At 40.2% G+C, this 15,875-nt stretch overlaps 1 protein-coding gene across 11 annotated transcripts in view; it reads right to left on the bottom strand.

The window, feature by feature from the left end:
- Nucleotides 1–1,026: 1,026 nt before the first annotated feature.
- RUFY3 (RUN and FYVE domain containing 3) overlaps nt 1,027–15,875 on the bottom strand; it is a 75,244-nt gene continuing 60,395 nt past the window's right edge. For 5 of the 11 annotated variants that reach the window (XM_045789164.2, XM_087864098.1, XM_045789173.2 and 2 more), the window contains 7 exons: nt 15,135–15,232; nt 10,558–10,677; nt 9,175–9,274; nt 7,396–7,460; nt 5,060–5,087; nt 4,215–4,283; nt 1,027–2,468 (listed from right to left, as the gene is read on the bottom strand). In XM_045789164.2, the coding sequence (XP_045645120.1) occupies nt 2,325–2,468; nt 4,215–4,283; nt 5,060–5,087; nt 7,396–7,460; nt 9,175–9,274; nt 10,558–10,677; nt 15,135–15,232 (624 nt within the window). In that variant the 3' untranslated portion in view covers nt 1,027–2,324. Of the gene's footprint in view, nt 2,469–2,642; nt 3,506–4,214; nt 4,284–5,059; nt 5,088–7,395; nt 7,461–9,174; nt 9,275–10,557; nt 10,678–10,909; nt 13,245–15,134; nt 15,233–15,875 lie in introns of those variants that run through there. The other 6 variants (XM_087864101.1, XM_045789203.2, XM_045789208.2 and 3 more) reach the window with 4 other exon arrangements.

The raw sequence follows: 15,875 nt of genomic DNA on the forward strand, positions 1-15,875 counted from the left end.
CTAGCTCATTTGTTTAGATCTTTGAACAATTTTGAGTTAATATCTATATATGTTGTAGTAGAGGTCCCACTTTTTTTATTCCCTGCATGTGAACATCCAATTTTCTCATATTTGTTGAAAAGACTGTCCTTTAAGCCTCATTTGGTCTTGGCACCCTTCTCAAAAATCATCAGACCATATATGTGAAGGTTTATTTCTAAACTCTCTCTTCTATTCTGTTGGTCTATGTCTTTGGGCCAGTACCATATATATATATTTTTTAATCAAACTGTTTTGATCACTGTAGCTTTGTACTAAGTTTCGACATCAGAAGTGAGAACTCCAACATTTTTTTTAAGATTGTTCTGGTTATTTGGGTGTCCCCTGAGATTCCATATGAATTTAGGATGGATGCTTCTATTTCTGCAAAAAATATTGACATTTTTGATAGGATTATATGGAATGTGTAGATGGTTTTGGGTAATACTGACATCTTAACAGTATTAAGTCTTCCAATTCATAGACATGGGGTGTCCCCCCATTTGTTATCTTTAATTTCTTTAGGCAATGTTCTGTAGTCTTAAGTGTGCAAGTCTTTTGCCTCTTTGGTTGTTTATTCCTAAGAATGGTTTTCTTGTTGATGCTACACTGAGTAGTGGAAAGCACAATTTTTAAGGAAGATGGAACTAACATGAAGTCAAGGCATTCATGACTTGGTTCCCTTGCTTTTGCAGACAGCTGCACTACTAAGAGATCTTTGGAGTTTTGTTGGAATAAAAAAGAGGCTAAGCAGCTTTATGTGTAAGTCACGATAAAATCTCAAGTGGCTAATTACTTATTCTTCCTCACATTCCAGGTATAGAGCTACCTCTTTTCAATCTGATTCAAAACTAATTATAAAATAGCTTTTGCTAATTTAGGATAATTCCCCCTATTACCTGTAGCACCTAGAATAGTGCTCAAAACATGTAGGTGGCCAAAAATAAGTTGAAGAATCACACACACACACATTATTTAAAGGGGGAAAAAAAAGTCAACAACCTAGGCTAGAATTATTAGATTTTATTTTTTCCTAGTACTCTTAAAGCTCAGCTTTACCATGTAACAGGCCAGACTTCCAGAATAACAACTCTTTCCCAGGCTATAACCCTTTTGAGGAGAATTTATCAAGTATCATGGTTCCAGGATGTTTCCACCCCAGAATCCTAAATAGTTACAGAATCATATCTTCTTAGGTCTGAATTGGAATCGACAATCTAGACACATGTAACATAATCAAAATAGCACATACCACTGTTTCCTTCCCTTGTGGAATGGGCTTCCCCCCTCTTTCCCCCAAAGGGTTTGTTATGAAGAGATGTTTAAGTATCTCACTTGCCAAGAAACCTGTCTACCAGTTCTAATTCTTGGCTCAGAAGAAGGTACCCTTTATTCAAGAAAATTTAATAAATATTCTGAGCTAACTGATCTCAGCCATGGATATATTAAATTTTACTTTACACCTGACTAAGCTTTGCTTTCAATACCACCTCCTATTTGTAGAAGTCAAACCTATCTTTAAAACACAATTTCATTATGACTCAGGAGAGCAGGGAAGGCCTAGGAAGGGAGTTGGCTTTTATTTTGCAGGAGGACATTCTGAAAAGAGCAGATATTTACTTTTGAAGTCGTTAAGTGGAGAAATGGCAAATGTAAATGTTCCTCTTGTTCTGATATTGAAAACACTTGGAGGCCAGGACCTTTCTGGTCCTGAAACTATAATAAATTACATTGTTTTAAGTACATTCAAAATTTATATTACTCTTTCATTTCTTTTCCCTGAGTTTGGGTTCACAGTTTGGTAGAGATACTTTAAAGAGGTAGTTAGTGGGGGTGAAGAGGAAACCGTTTGTCTAGCAGCACCTGGGGATGATACAAAACATCTATCATTTTGATCTCAGTTAACATTTATCTTTCCCCCTTGAATTTGCAAATGTAATAGAGGGTGATGATAATTTTTCTTTTTTCTTATCTCTATGGACCCTCTCTCTTATTATATCCACGCCAGTGTAATCACTATTCATAAAAATGAATAGCTCCCCCAAAGACATGCTATAAAATAAAGCCTTCAAGGTGGGGTTGTTTAGATTTAGAAGAGAGAGGCTCAACTGAGTAACTTTTATTCATACAGTCATTAGGGAAAGTGAGCAAAACTTCCAGCACCCCCAACCACTGCCTTTTCTCCCTGGACCTGGTTTATTTAAATCATTCCTATCAGTGCTGGAGTTGATTCTAAGTTCTGGGCTCTAGGAGATCCTGCCATCTAACACGGGGGGAAACACCGGTCCAGGTCTTGGCTTCGAGTCTCACGACGGGCTGGTGGAATACTGTTTCATGAGATGCTCGTGGCAGGGATTGCAAACTCGCTCAGGCTTGATGCTTGAAGGAAGAGGCAGTTCGTTTGTTGAGCAGGCATTACAGAAAGTTCCTCTGCAGTTCTTACACACGTTCTACAAGGAGAAGAGGAGGTTAGGTGGGAAACAGAAGGGCAGAGCACACAGATGCATGGGCTACAAAGGCCAAATATGGTAACTGCTCAACGCCCAATCGAGTATTGACCGCATGTTTGCTACGTGCCAGACAGAAGCTCACCAAATACCATCTCTGTCTACAAAGAAGCTTACCGTCTAATTCTTAGATCTAAACAGGGAGAAGCCGCGCCACAGAATTCTGAAGAACAGATAATACACAAATAATTTATCTTTAGACTACTTTCATTCATTACATCCACTTTTATGTGGGCTAATTCTAAAATTAGTTTTTAAGTACCTAAGAATACTCCAAATAAGGCAGGCAGTGAGTGACCTAGCAGCGGATGGGGTAGCCAGCCTAGGATTAAAAATTGGGTGAGCATGAACCGAAACAGCACATTCCTAATACACTGGTACACTTAATGCTCTCCGAGAATGCTCTCTAAGCACCCTTCGGGCTATCAGGGCAGCAGGAGCGCAGCTTCCTGCATTCTCTTTATAGGGAAATTAGTCTGTTAATGAAGCCTTTTCAATCATGCAGCAGGGCAGCAGTGTCACTGGTAAGGCTGTGACGGGTAGTGCACACAGTAGCTCCAAGGGTCCCAATATAACGGCTGTGGAGAGTAATTTCCCCCGTTAATGATGCCACTGTCTCCCAAACAATTCACCTTCCTGAGCGTGCAGTAGAGGTAAGGGGTCACTTTTATTTGAAAGCCCAAGAGGAATTTTCCTCTGACATACTGCAGTTACTCTGCATGGCTTAGAAAAGCCAGAACTGGATTAGCAGTTTCTTTATTTTGGGACATATTTCTAGAATTCCCATACCAATTCTATAAAGGCAGATCATCTTTATCTGATTCTGCTTATTTAAGACTAGGTCATATTATAATTTTGCTTGTTAAAATTCAGCAAGATCACAAATGGCAGCATGCATGTTGCAATCCAGAACTGGGGCACATTTCCTTATCTCTTCCAAGCACTTGTTTCTTACAGTCATTTGTCCATTTCTTGAGCATCTACAATGAAATGGGCACCATGTTACATGAGGGGGGTACCAGTGCGAGCGGGTCAGGATCTGGCTCAGATCACTTACTGTATCCGAACACTCCTTCACTCTGCCCACTCTAAGGAACTGCGGAGGTGCTCTGCCAGAGACCCCTGAGGATCCGAGGGGGAAAGCAAGTGGTTTTGGTGGAGAGCTCACTTCCCTTGCAGAGGCTGATTCTCCAAATAATTCAAAGACTCCCCCTCCCCCAAAACTATCTGATTTGTTCTAAGCAGGATGAAGTATTAGAAGAGTACAGATTTTGGGGCCAAAGTCAGGTTGCAGCCTGGGTAACTTTGAGAAATATACTTAAAATCTCTGAGCCCAAGGTCCTCCATCTATAAACTGATGGCACAAAGGAGATAAGCTTTACAACAGGGACTTACTTGGTCCATGCTTGTTCGTTACTCTTTCTCCAGCGCGTGAAATAGCACACTCCACACAATAGGCACTCAAACATTTAGTTATAAATTTATTTTTAAAAAATTATATTTATTTTAATGGAGATTTATTGACATGACTATGACTAAAAAAAAAAGAAACCCTATTTTTTAAAGAGATATTTTATAAACGCTTGCTTCCTTTTGCTTTTCTCCCCGCTCTGTACTCTACAGAGCAAAATCCCTATTACTGCAAGGGACATCCCCGTGAAGAACCTGTTTGGGTCACAGCACTATTACCTTCGTTCGGCTGCCATCTTCCTGGCACAGCTGACACGTCTGTGGCTTTTCAGATAGCAGCGGCTGATCCTAAACCACATATGGAGCCTGTTAGTTTCTCTTACCCCCAGCAATATTAAGACTTTCAGAATATTCGTTTTTTTAGCTACAAAATGAGGAGAACCACACTACAGACTATCTGGAAACTAAAGAAACAAATTACATATGGTTCCAACACCTTAATACAGCTCTGATAATCCCATCAATATCCTTGGAACTCTTCATTTTTATAAAAAAGGAAAGCAATTTTATTTATAAGAAGAAAATTCAAGGATACAAGTGTGAAGTAGAAAGTTAAAAAAAGTCGCATCCCTCTTGTCCTACTGTATCATCGAGAATGGAAAGCAGTAGGCTTTTTTATATCTCACTGGATAAATGACAGGGTGGCTCAGTCATAGCCGCGTTTATCATCTTTCTCGTGTGGTTGTCGTATCCTCTTATGTTTGCAAAGTATCTTGCAACCATTTATATTTATTTCCCAGTGATCGGGAAGTATTTTTTCTGTTTTATGGAAGGGAAAACCAAGGGAAAAAGAGGTAGAGTGAGCTCTGTCAGGTCCCACAGTATGGCAAAGAGAATTTCTAGTAAGGAGTGAGACCTGCTGTTTACTTAGTTACTCTCAGAGCTCTGCTACTTCCGGTGACAGGTTCAGGCAAATGCATGTTTGTTAAGGATACTGTTAAAAGGATGGGCCCCAGGGGCCTGTGTGCGTTCAGCGACTTTCCACGCTGCCTGTGTACAGCTAGGGATGGTCCAGCCAACTACAGAATTCGTACAGGATGTCTGAGGACAGGAGACTCCATTACCTGTTCATCCACACGGTGAGCCTGCAGCCTACGATGGAAAATTAAAAACAGGAACAAACAGCACACTTACTATATTTCTATATGAATCATTTCAAAAGCACAGAAAAAGCAATACCATGGTTCTTTTATGTTGCTGGGACTGGCATAATTGTTAATCTTGACCCCCAAGGAGAGGAAATTTTGGTTGTTAAGTCTATTAGCAGAATCTGACCCTTGACCTACATTATGGTTCCTGTTTAAAGACAGACTTGGAGTTATAGTGCATGCTTTGTTTTTACTACCAAGAAAATAGTTTAGCATTCGTATCCCAGCCTGTGAAACTCCAATGGCCAATGCTATTCATTTTACTATCTTCCGTTATGGTATTAAAGAAATCTACCCATTACATGTCGTGTATTAGTCCCCTCTTCCAAATGTCCTGAAAATATGAACTTCAGCCAATTAATCAGGGCAAGAGGAATGAATGAGATCGTCACGGCAGTACCCATTCAAGCTGAACTATTTCTTCCTGAGACCTAGCTGAGCTCACCCCGATTTTCCCAATTTGGAACAGAATTTAAGAGGAGAAGCAGTTCTGGGGATAAGAAGCCACAGATCCACAGTGGCTCTGATTCTCTTCCACTGAGGGGCAGCGTGACCACCAGCGTGACCAAGTTTCCAAGCTGTTCCTTGGACCACAAGAAACCTATGTTTTAGGATTATTGTTCTGGCTGGGCCAGGCTCAGGAAGCAGCTATTATGTAGAGCAAAGGACTTCAACCAAGAAGACATGATAAGTAGAGGCCACTTGGGTGTGCCATCATGCCTCTCTGTGCTCCTCCGTTTTCTCACCCGGAGAATTACATTTTTAAGCAGATAATGAATGTGAAACACACTATTTAAGCTGCAGAGAGCAATATAGATATAAGGTTGTGTTGTCTTATCTTCCTAGGACCGAAATCAGAGGCTGGCGTGGACGGTGCTCCTGAGTGCTTGTAAATGACTTGATTTTAGTCTGGAACGGGGCTGATTCTGAAAGACTCTTTTAAGCCCTCGTTAATTTTATAGCCTTTCTGGTTTCTTTCAGTGGCCCATGCTGGTCTGTAGGGTAGTTTAAGGTTAGTTCCGGACCAGACCATGCTCTCTTAGGGAGTAAACTTAAAGGCTTTGGAATCGTTCTGGTCTTAGAGGCCAAGGACCTGCATAAGGAGTCTTTTGTTGGGACAGTGTGATTTATCTTCCCCAGGAGTGACTTTGCTCAGGTGACACACTACCCCATTCTCGAGGCATCAAAGCCTGGACAGGGACAGCTGCCAAAAATGTATGCTGTATAGCGCTCTCCAACCCCTCTGTGGTATCTTTCTTGTTACTAACCTTTGCTGTTGTTGTTGTTAGACTGATTTGGGGAGCAGTCTTGGGTTCATACAAAACTGAGCAGAAAGTACTGACATTTCCCATATACTCTGCTTGCCCTCCCACCTTCCCCCAATATCAACATTCCACACCAGGGGGTAAACGATGTGACAATCGATGAACCTACATTAACACATCATACCTACTCAGAGTCTCAGTTTGCATTAGGGTTCACTCTTGGCGTTGTACATTCTAAGGGCTTGGACAAATGGAGGATACGTATCTACCACTACAGTACCAAGTAAGTATTTTCACTGTCCTAAGAAGTCCTCTGTGCTCATCCATGCATAGCCCCCGAAACCCCTGGCAACCACTGTTTCCATGGTTTTGGCTCTTCCAGAGGGTTACACAGTTGGCCCTCCGTTTTTTAATGCAGTGGTACTATGTACTACTTTGTTATATTTCCACCTGCTGAAGTAATTGTTAAAAGTCAACTTCCTTGAACAATCCTATGGTTTTCATAGTGAGCAGATCAGATGAAGAGTTAAGAAAAAGGCATCCAGTTAAGCTGTTTGAGACCCTTAAGAGAAAGGACACAAAGAAAATTAGAGGATTTGAAACATAGCCGCCTTTCACGTAGCATGTAGGTGGAAACAAGCCATACTCGAGTACATTTAAGGACCTAAGAACTGCTCCTTTGTGATACCAGTCCAGTAAAGATGAGAAATAATCTTTGCAGTGATCGTTTGAGTCTGGGGATTAACCAGGGAAGAGTCAGAGGACAGCTTGATCACCCTTCTTACTTCTGAAATGGACTAAGTGGGTTTGGTTTAATATGTGTTCTCTGGTTGATTTATTCACTCCCCCTTCAAAATGTCTTTCTGGAGTATTACTATTACAAGTCAGTGTCTGGTCTCTGCCGTTGCCAATACATATCAAAAGCTCCCTCTTTTCCACCACCCCAAAATAGCTTTATATCTTTGTTAGTACTTTATTAACAAACACCTGTGGCTTTTGTCCAGGGCCTTTTTTGGTTTAACATTTTCCTCTTGAATTTTGTGCTTCCCATCCTGCCAAAAGAAAACAGCCCAATTTATTAGTTATTTAGAATGCTTAACAGTGATGACATTGCAGACATTTTCTTCTGTACTGTCTTAGCTTAGGTATAAAATTAAGCAGCTTTTTTGTTAGGGACGGAATTTAATTTCCAAGCTATTTTCCCTCATTCTTTGCTCTAAGTAGTTTCTTAACAAATTATTCTGATAGAGTTTGCAAAAAATGATTTTTCAGAGTAGATATTTCCTTCTTAACTCTTGTAATTCAAATAAAATTCAGAATATATCCTATTTATTTATGAAGTGACCTCAAGGTATCAGTTACTTCTTAGGGGATCTTAGTTACTTCTATCTCTATCTGTCTCCAACCCCCACTCCCAGCTGAGCTCTGGAAAACTGGGAAAACCAAGCACCGCCACATCAGGCAGACCGTCATCCTCTGGACACTCAGTCGCGCAGCTGCCATGACGCCATGACAACTCACGCAGCCCATACAACTTGAGGAGTTTTCTACTCTGAAGGACCAATGTAAAGTTCCAAAGTGCATTTCTACCAAGGCTTGTAAGCTCCGCCCGGGCAGTTTTAGTGACAAATTCTTTTTGCGGCACACACACTGCTGTCTGTCTTGAGCTGCTGTCCATCAGCCTCCAAAAATAGAATGCACATTCTTAGACCATTCAAGTGTCAAGGAAAGGAGGTTAATGCAATATTTACACGCCTGGAACCTCTACTGCAGGGCAATTCAAGAATGAGAAACTTCAGGCCTCACTGGAAAAGCAGGATAAGATAGGCCAAGAATTTAAGTAAATCTCTTTAAGGCCTGCTAAGTACATTTCATGTTCGCTAAACTGAATAAAGGTGGCACGCTACAAAAAGGATGGTATTTTGCACAGTAATGAGTACTATACAATAAATTTCTCTTTACCATTATTTGCTACTCTTCAGCAAATTAGCATCTCTTTCTCTAGAAATTTTAAATAAGCAGCTAGAAAGTTGTCTGCTTTGTTATATATAATATAAACAAAGAAGCTACTTTTTTCCTGTGTTTGTCTTTGACAGAAAAGGTATCTCATGCTTTTCTGACTTTACTGTTTGAAGAGGTTGGCTCCTGTTTCCTGGGTCCCAGAGGTGGTCTTATTCAACTTTAGCTTCCTCACCACTAGAGGAGCTGGAGGCCTCTCTCCTAAGACTGTTCTGTAGAAACTTCTACAGCTGTTCTTTAAACATTCTGTATTACTTTCTTTTCCCTAAGCAACTCTAGTTCCCGCTTGTTTTAATTTTCCCAAGAGAAGTACCTTGAGTATACTAAAACTGAAATCCCAATGATACTGAAAGAGGCATACAGAAGCAAATCCATATTTAAGACAATTCTGTTAAAGGGAAATTCAGAGTTAGGAAGGAATACTGTAACATATTATTAAAGATACTAGCCCGCAGAAGTCCAAGGAACGCAAGTTTTTGTTAAGACACCCAAATAATCTTAAAGTGAAAGGGGTAAGAGGGTCACTGGAAATCATGGTTATGAGTCCTCTTTTCCATGGGAAATCAAGTTAGAGACAGTATCTAGAAGTAGATAGAGAATCAAGGCCTGTGTTCACTCTGGGTCTTGTATGCCACCTACATACTTGAGGCCACAGCATTAAGCTTGTGTTTCCAGAGAGAAGACTGTCTGGCCCACTGAGGTAGCCTCTAAAATTAAGTAAATGACTAAGGGAATAACAAATATTACCGTTTTGGGTTCTGGCTTCTGAGAACCCTTTCCTGGGAAGCTCCTGTTGTTTTGTAACCTTCTTTCTCTTTCCAGTTTTAGTTCTAACTCAAGCTGGTGCCTGGGATGGGCGGGAGAGGAAAAGGATCAAAATCTGCATTTCTACACTTAAATTCTCTAAAGAATGCCAAACCCTTTTCTTAAAGCTCAGCCATTAAATTTTAATACTTGATTAATAAAAAGTTACCAGATATATATGGACAATCAGGTTTTAAGGTATTAAAACACAATATAGTAAAACCAGTAACACTAAATCACAGACAATATGTTTAATCTTTCTTGGATAATTAACAATGTACTTTAAGGGGTGGCTCAGTTGGTTAAATGTCTGCCTTCGGCTCAGGTCATGATCTCAGGGTCCTGGGATCCAGCTCCACATGGGGCTTCCTGCTCGGCAAGGAGTCTGCTTCTCCCTCTGCCCCTCCCCCACTCATGCTCACTCTCTTTCATGTAAATAAATAAAATCTTAAAAAAAAAAAAAAAGGGATGTGCTTTAAGATCTCCCAGTGCCTGAGGGTCACCCCTCTGAATACCAGTATTTAATATTAACTCTTAATAAGGAAAGAGTTGTAGTCAACTGAATGACATTTAGTAGGATTTACTGTAATTAAAAGACAGTATTTACAAAATTTCGGCAAGAAACAATAAGAAAGCACCAACACCGTTGTCCCATTTCATCTTAATTAGCTGGTCTCTCTTTAATGTTCAATGCCCAGTTCCACTGTCAGCCACTAGTGTCCTTAGGAGCCATGTGCTTTTATATCCAACAACAAAGTTCTCTTTGTTTGAAGTCAGTGGCTTCAGCAAAGAATTGAGTCTCATTTGACAGACAATATGGAAGAGTGGTTAAGGACTTAGAGTCAAAGAGAGACAGACTTTTAGAGTGCTGCCACTTACTAGCTGAACTGTGTCAGTCTGGACGAACTGAACCCATCTAAGCTTTAATTAATTTCATCTGAGGATGGGGGTAATACAATCACCTACTAACAGCGCTGATGGGAAGATGTTAGGACTGAATGCCTGTGTAGTGCTTCATGAAGTTCGAGGTACACAGTAACCATTTAGGGAATACTATTATTATCGGTGTTATGTTGGCTATTAATTCTCTTATTCGTTTCTATTTATCTGGGACCTTGGGTTCTAATTTCCTCATTCTTTGAATGCAAAGCATGTTGACAAGCTTTGGGAATGTTGATATATGCGAGGCTTCCCGAAAGCTAATTCTAGAGAAAGGACATTGCAAAGACAGAACAGAGAGGGCTGGCTCATGGGAACTCCTTCTCTTGCTGCTAGGCTTAGCATTACCCACGACCACCCTGGCAGCTCCTGGTGCCCTCTCTTCACCGCTGCCTGGTGAGCTCCTCCACTTCTAGCTGCAGACTGTTTATCTTGTCTCCGAAGTCCTGCTTGAAGAGCCGGTTGTCCAACTCGGCAGACTGGCGGCCTCGCTCAGCCTGGCGCAATCTGGATGTGAGCCATATGGACTTGTGATAAAAAACAAAAGCCATGGTGGGGAGGAAGACCAAGTTTACAACACAAAATAAAGCAACCCAAGGAAGAAGGCGTGGAGAGACAGAGGAGGGGAAAAAAAAAAAGCTTTGCAAGACACAGGAGAATTATACAGGGGGGAAAAGAGATGGAGAAGAAACAAATTCTAAAGAAAAGCAAGATGAAGGTGAACCAGGCAGAAGAGAAGTTGATTTTCCATTTTTTTTATTCTAGTACTACAGTTTACAGCCATTAGATGATAAACAATAAAACGTCACTTTTTAGAAAATCCATATCCAAAGCCAACCTCAAGTACACAGTAATTAAAGTTAAACCCACTTTTTTGTTTGTGTTTATTTCCTAATAGGTTCGGTACCTTATATTTCTGCTTTACACACATAACTGGAACTTGCAAATGGGCAACTATCTTCTTACATGTGAAATCAGAACATTTTCCTGGTCCTTTCCCTACACCACAACTTATATTAAACCACTGACATTACACATTAACCCTTACCTAGGCTCTGAGTTCTTCTCTAAGGAAAAGCCTTTGTCAGAGTTTGGCCATCTCTTTCCTTTTCCATTCCTACCAGGTGGTGTGTGACTAAGTGGACAAACAACTCAGCACCGGCCCTGTGTAAGATTTCTGATCATATTCTCTAGAAAATTCTAATGAATGTTGTCTTCTATATATCCCATAACTTTGCACCTATAAAGAAGCATGTTCTAAGAGGTGAAACATCTGGGGCTCTATAGAATAGAATTGGAAAGCATGCTACCTGTAGTCTTGAAAATGTTTTATTTTAGTGTTTGAGCACTCTTTCCAAATGCTCATAAAAAAGGCAACTCATCACCACAAAAGGTTGATGAAGATAAGAATAGGTGCAAAATTATAAGAACTAAAATAAGTTCAAGAGCACAGGTAATTCCATGAGGTTGGTCATATGCTCTTTGACTTGACTTTGGTTCAAGTCTGTAAGGACCTATAGAAGCACACGTGAAATCTACCTTACTCTCTTAATTCTGGTTTTTCCAAGAAGAAGGTAAAGAGTTTCAAAAGCTGGAAGCAAAGGGGGGTTATCTTTGTTCCCACCTAAGCAGCTGAAATGCTGCAAATCATACCAAAATGAGAAAAAATATTTTTTGTCAAGACTTTTTGAAGGAATGAAGGCTTATGTAAAGCCTGTTCCCCCAAATCAGAAGTCATTAAAAAAAAATCCAAGTATTTATAGGGTTATTTACAATGTAAAGCCTAGAAAGGGGTAGATCTGTGGTCACTTAGAAAAAGAAGGCCTGCTAATTACTATGTATGGATATCTACTGGGAATTTTTATTTTTAGACTAAATAATAATAAAGAGTTTATCATGTATCTATTTCCTACGCTGAAATGGTTTTCTAATAATTAGATTGTTAGTTTCCCAGAGCCATTAGCAAATCCCCATCTTAACAGAAAGTAACAGAAACTCTTATGTAAATATTTCTAGCAATATTCTAGAAATGACAGGTGGGAAACCATCACTAATGTCTATACCTTGTTGTCTTTACTCCAAAAGGAAAAGCAGGATAGATCTGAAAATGGTGTAGTGCCGTGTTTTTTTTGTTTTGTTTTGTTTTTGTTTTTATGGGAGACAAGTTTTTTCATTAAAATTATTCTCTCTGAGCTACCTAAATAGGAAGTGGAATTGCAGGAAAATGGCAGAGGTAGAAGATGACAAATATTAGGAGGGTTTTCCAAGCTTCCACATTATTATGTTATCATAAGTTACCTAATCACTAACTTTATCTCTATGTACTTTAAAGAAACATAAGGATGCGGGTTCCTCCCCCCAAAGTCACTAAGGCAAAAAAGTTGCAAGCAATCTTGGTTACTGAGAACAGAACTGTAGTGAAATACTAAGTACTTATCCGTGGCTTGGGGAGTAAACCTACACAAGGAAAGTGGAGAGGGGCCATGGCCTAGGAGACAGAGCTACTTTAGAAGAGTCCAAGTCCATACTGCTGTCACCTCCAGTTCATTACATTGCAATGGCAGAGCAGGCTCGCTGGTACAGACAGCACACCTAGAATCTGATTTTGTCTGGGACTGGGCTGTAAACGCATCAATAATATATGCACAGAGTGTCCATTCCCTAGGCTTTTTTTTTTTTTTAATGGTGTATTTATTGGTCAACTCAACCTTTTTTTTAATGGTGTGTTTTATTGGTCAATGAAGTAATTTCTCAAAGTTTATTTGGCAATTAATTAAGAACTTATACTAAATGTTTTAACTCTAGGGAGAAAATAAAAAAGAAGAAAAAAACCCATGGCCTAGATACCAAATTGGTTTTTTTTTTTTAAGTCCAACAAATTCAGAGTCAATTTTTGGTGACATTTTACGTAGAATCAGAGCTTAAATGTGGTAACTTTCAGATTTCTTTCTTTACAATCAAGTTGTACATCAGACTTGCGAGGTGACCAAATGCAAAATGCCTAATGATGTTTTGGGATCAGTTTATTTGCTGCACTATTTAAGGTCTTTGCCTGTTTCACCAAATCCTTTTCACTAAATTAGTAAAATAAAAATAAAAATGGAGTGAAAAGAGAATGAGAAAATGAATAAACGGGAAAGACAAAAATAACAAGAGAGTAAGTCAGCTTAATACTTGAAGAAGCCATTATTTTAGTTCTGTCTACTTCAAATGTCAAGTCAAAAAACTACTGAAAAATAATTCTATGCAACATTTCAAAAATCCAATTTATGAACACCAAAATTAAATTGTTAAATCACAAACCTATAACTGCTTATGAGTAAGCACTTAGGGAACTTTCTAGATAGACTGATACCTTTTAATTTAAAATCAGCCAAATCAGAAGTTTCATACTTATTTACTAATTTGCAATTAACCGGTGAGTTACCATTAATATTCAGTGCCATTCAGGACCCTCCCTTGTCAAGAATTATCTGAATAAAAGAAGTCATCCATTCATCCGTTCATTCACGCATCTGCTAAATGAATGCCTTGTATGTTCATGGCACTAAGATAGATCCAATGAGGGAACTTAAAAAATTCATTAAGTAACCTGGAGGATCTTACAGTCTCATCAGAAGACAACACATATAAAGGGTACAATGTGAGGCAGAAGGGGACAAGTAAGCAGTATGGACAGGTGGGGATGTAAGGCTAGGGGAATTCCAACAAGGACAAATGGGTAGATTATTTTTATCTGAGAAGAATCATCAGAGGAAGCTTTGGAGAGGCGGTGGCATTTCAGCCTGACCGTAAGAGATGGATCTGAGGACAAGGTTGCGGGAAGCGGAAGGGCCTTCGTAACTGGTGGAACTATTAGGCAAGGAACGGATGGGGGAAGTGCGAGCATGCGCAGGGACCTGCAATCTGCAGTCTGGCTCAAGTAAGAGGGTGATCAGTGGGTGTTCAAGGTAGCCACACAGACTGGCCACGTGGAATGACTGGCTGCCATGGCTCTTCAATCTTGAAGTCTCGGCCATTTCTCTTGGCAGCTGTCACCATGAAGAAAATGGTGGTTTCAGCCAAAGAGAAACCAAAGTAGCACAGGGAGAGGATGTGTGCAGACTGAATTGTAGGTACTCGGTGGAAACAGCTGGTCAGAGGATGAAAACCCAAGGCTGGGTTTTCAGAGGGGGACAGAGCTAGAGACGGGTGTGGGGGGGGGGCAGAGTTGGAGGCGGACAGAGCTAGAGACAGACAGATCTAAGATGTTGGGCGGGGGTGACAGTGGACACTACAGAACCGCTCAGGAGAAAGAGAGAAAAGAGAGACGGGAGGGAGGAGAGAACGGAGTTCAAGTGTTAGAAGTGCCCTCAGTAACAGGCACCAGTGCGTTCCAAGACTTTGGTGGTGAAGAATAAAACAACAGCTGCAGACATATTTAAAAGTGCTTTCAGGGCGCCTGGCTGGGTCGATTAAGCGTCTGCCTTATGCTCAGGTCATGATCTCAGGGTACTGGGATCCAGTCCTGCATCGGGCTCCTTGCTCTGCGGGGAGCCTGCTTCTCCTCTGCCTGCCTCCTACCCCCCCACCCCCGCCATGCATGCGTGGGGCGCACTCTTTCTCTCTTTTGCAAAAATAAATAAATAAATAAATAAATAAATAAATAAATAAAACCTTTAAAAAATTGTTTTTAAAAAGTGCTTTCATCCTTGTAGGTCTCCCTCCTTCAACAGGTCACTGAAATGGGATCATGTAAAAGGATTACCATTCTGCTGTTCAAAACAGTCACGAGAGGCTGAGGTTTCTTAAAAATGTTTTCAGTGACATCTTAGAGAAACACAAAATTTAACTGGCTTTCTACCAGCATGTCTGGTGTTAAGTTGGGAGAATTTCATACACTTTGTTTGCCAAATGCATAGCACATTCTCTTCCCGTCGAGCACTGAAAGCCCAAGACGTTTCACTCAAAAATACCACTTTTACCTTTGTTCGAGCTGTTTGATGGTAGCAGCCATCTGATTAGTCTTCTCTTCCAAACGACTGTTTAGTTCACTTTTCTGTTTTACTCCTAAGTCTGAACTCTGTTATGGAAAAGAAGTATGAGAGATACACACAGAACACAAAATCCTGAAATAAATCACACATGCTTTTGAACCTAATGGTAAGTGGGAAACAGAGAAATGGAAATGCTCATATATTTGTATACCAGTTAATTCCCAAATGGAGAAAAAAACAAAAAGCAACGTTTAAAATCAGTATTGCTGTATGCAACTCTGTCATAGAAATGAACATCAGAGGGTTCGTCAATTTGTCGTATTTCAGTGTAAGAACTAACGGCATATTGCTCAGCAAAACAAGTCAGTCAGAGAAAGACAAGTACCACATGAGTTCACTCGTATGTGGAATTTACGGGAAAAAAAAAGATGAACATAGGGGAAGGGAAGGAAACATAAAATAAGGCGAAATTAGAGAGGGAGACAAACCATAGGAGATTTAACTCTTGGAAACAAACTGAGGTGGGGGATGGGGTAACTGGGTGATGGGGATTAAGGAGGGCATGTGATGGAATGAGCACTGGGTGTTGTATGCAACTGATGAGTCACTAAAGTGTACCCCTGAAAATAGTAATACACCATACGTTAAAAATCAAATTTAAATAAGGAATGAAGGGGAAAAAAAGCTAATGGAATACATAATTCAGGTGGCAGGTTAGCTGGAGTGTAG

Source organism: Ursus americanus, chromosome 8, assembly GCF_024610735.1.
Source record: "Ursus americanus isolate L20-20 chromosome 8, mUrsAme1.1.p, whole genome shotgun sequence".
Classification (NCBI taxonomy): domain Eukaryota; kingdom Metazoa; phylum Chordata; class Mammalia; order Carnivora; family Ursidae; genus Ursus; species Ursus americanus.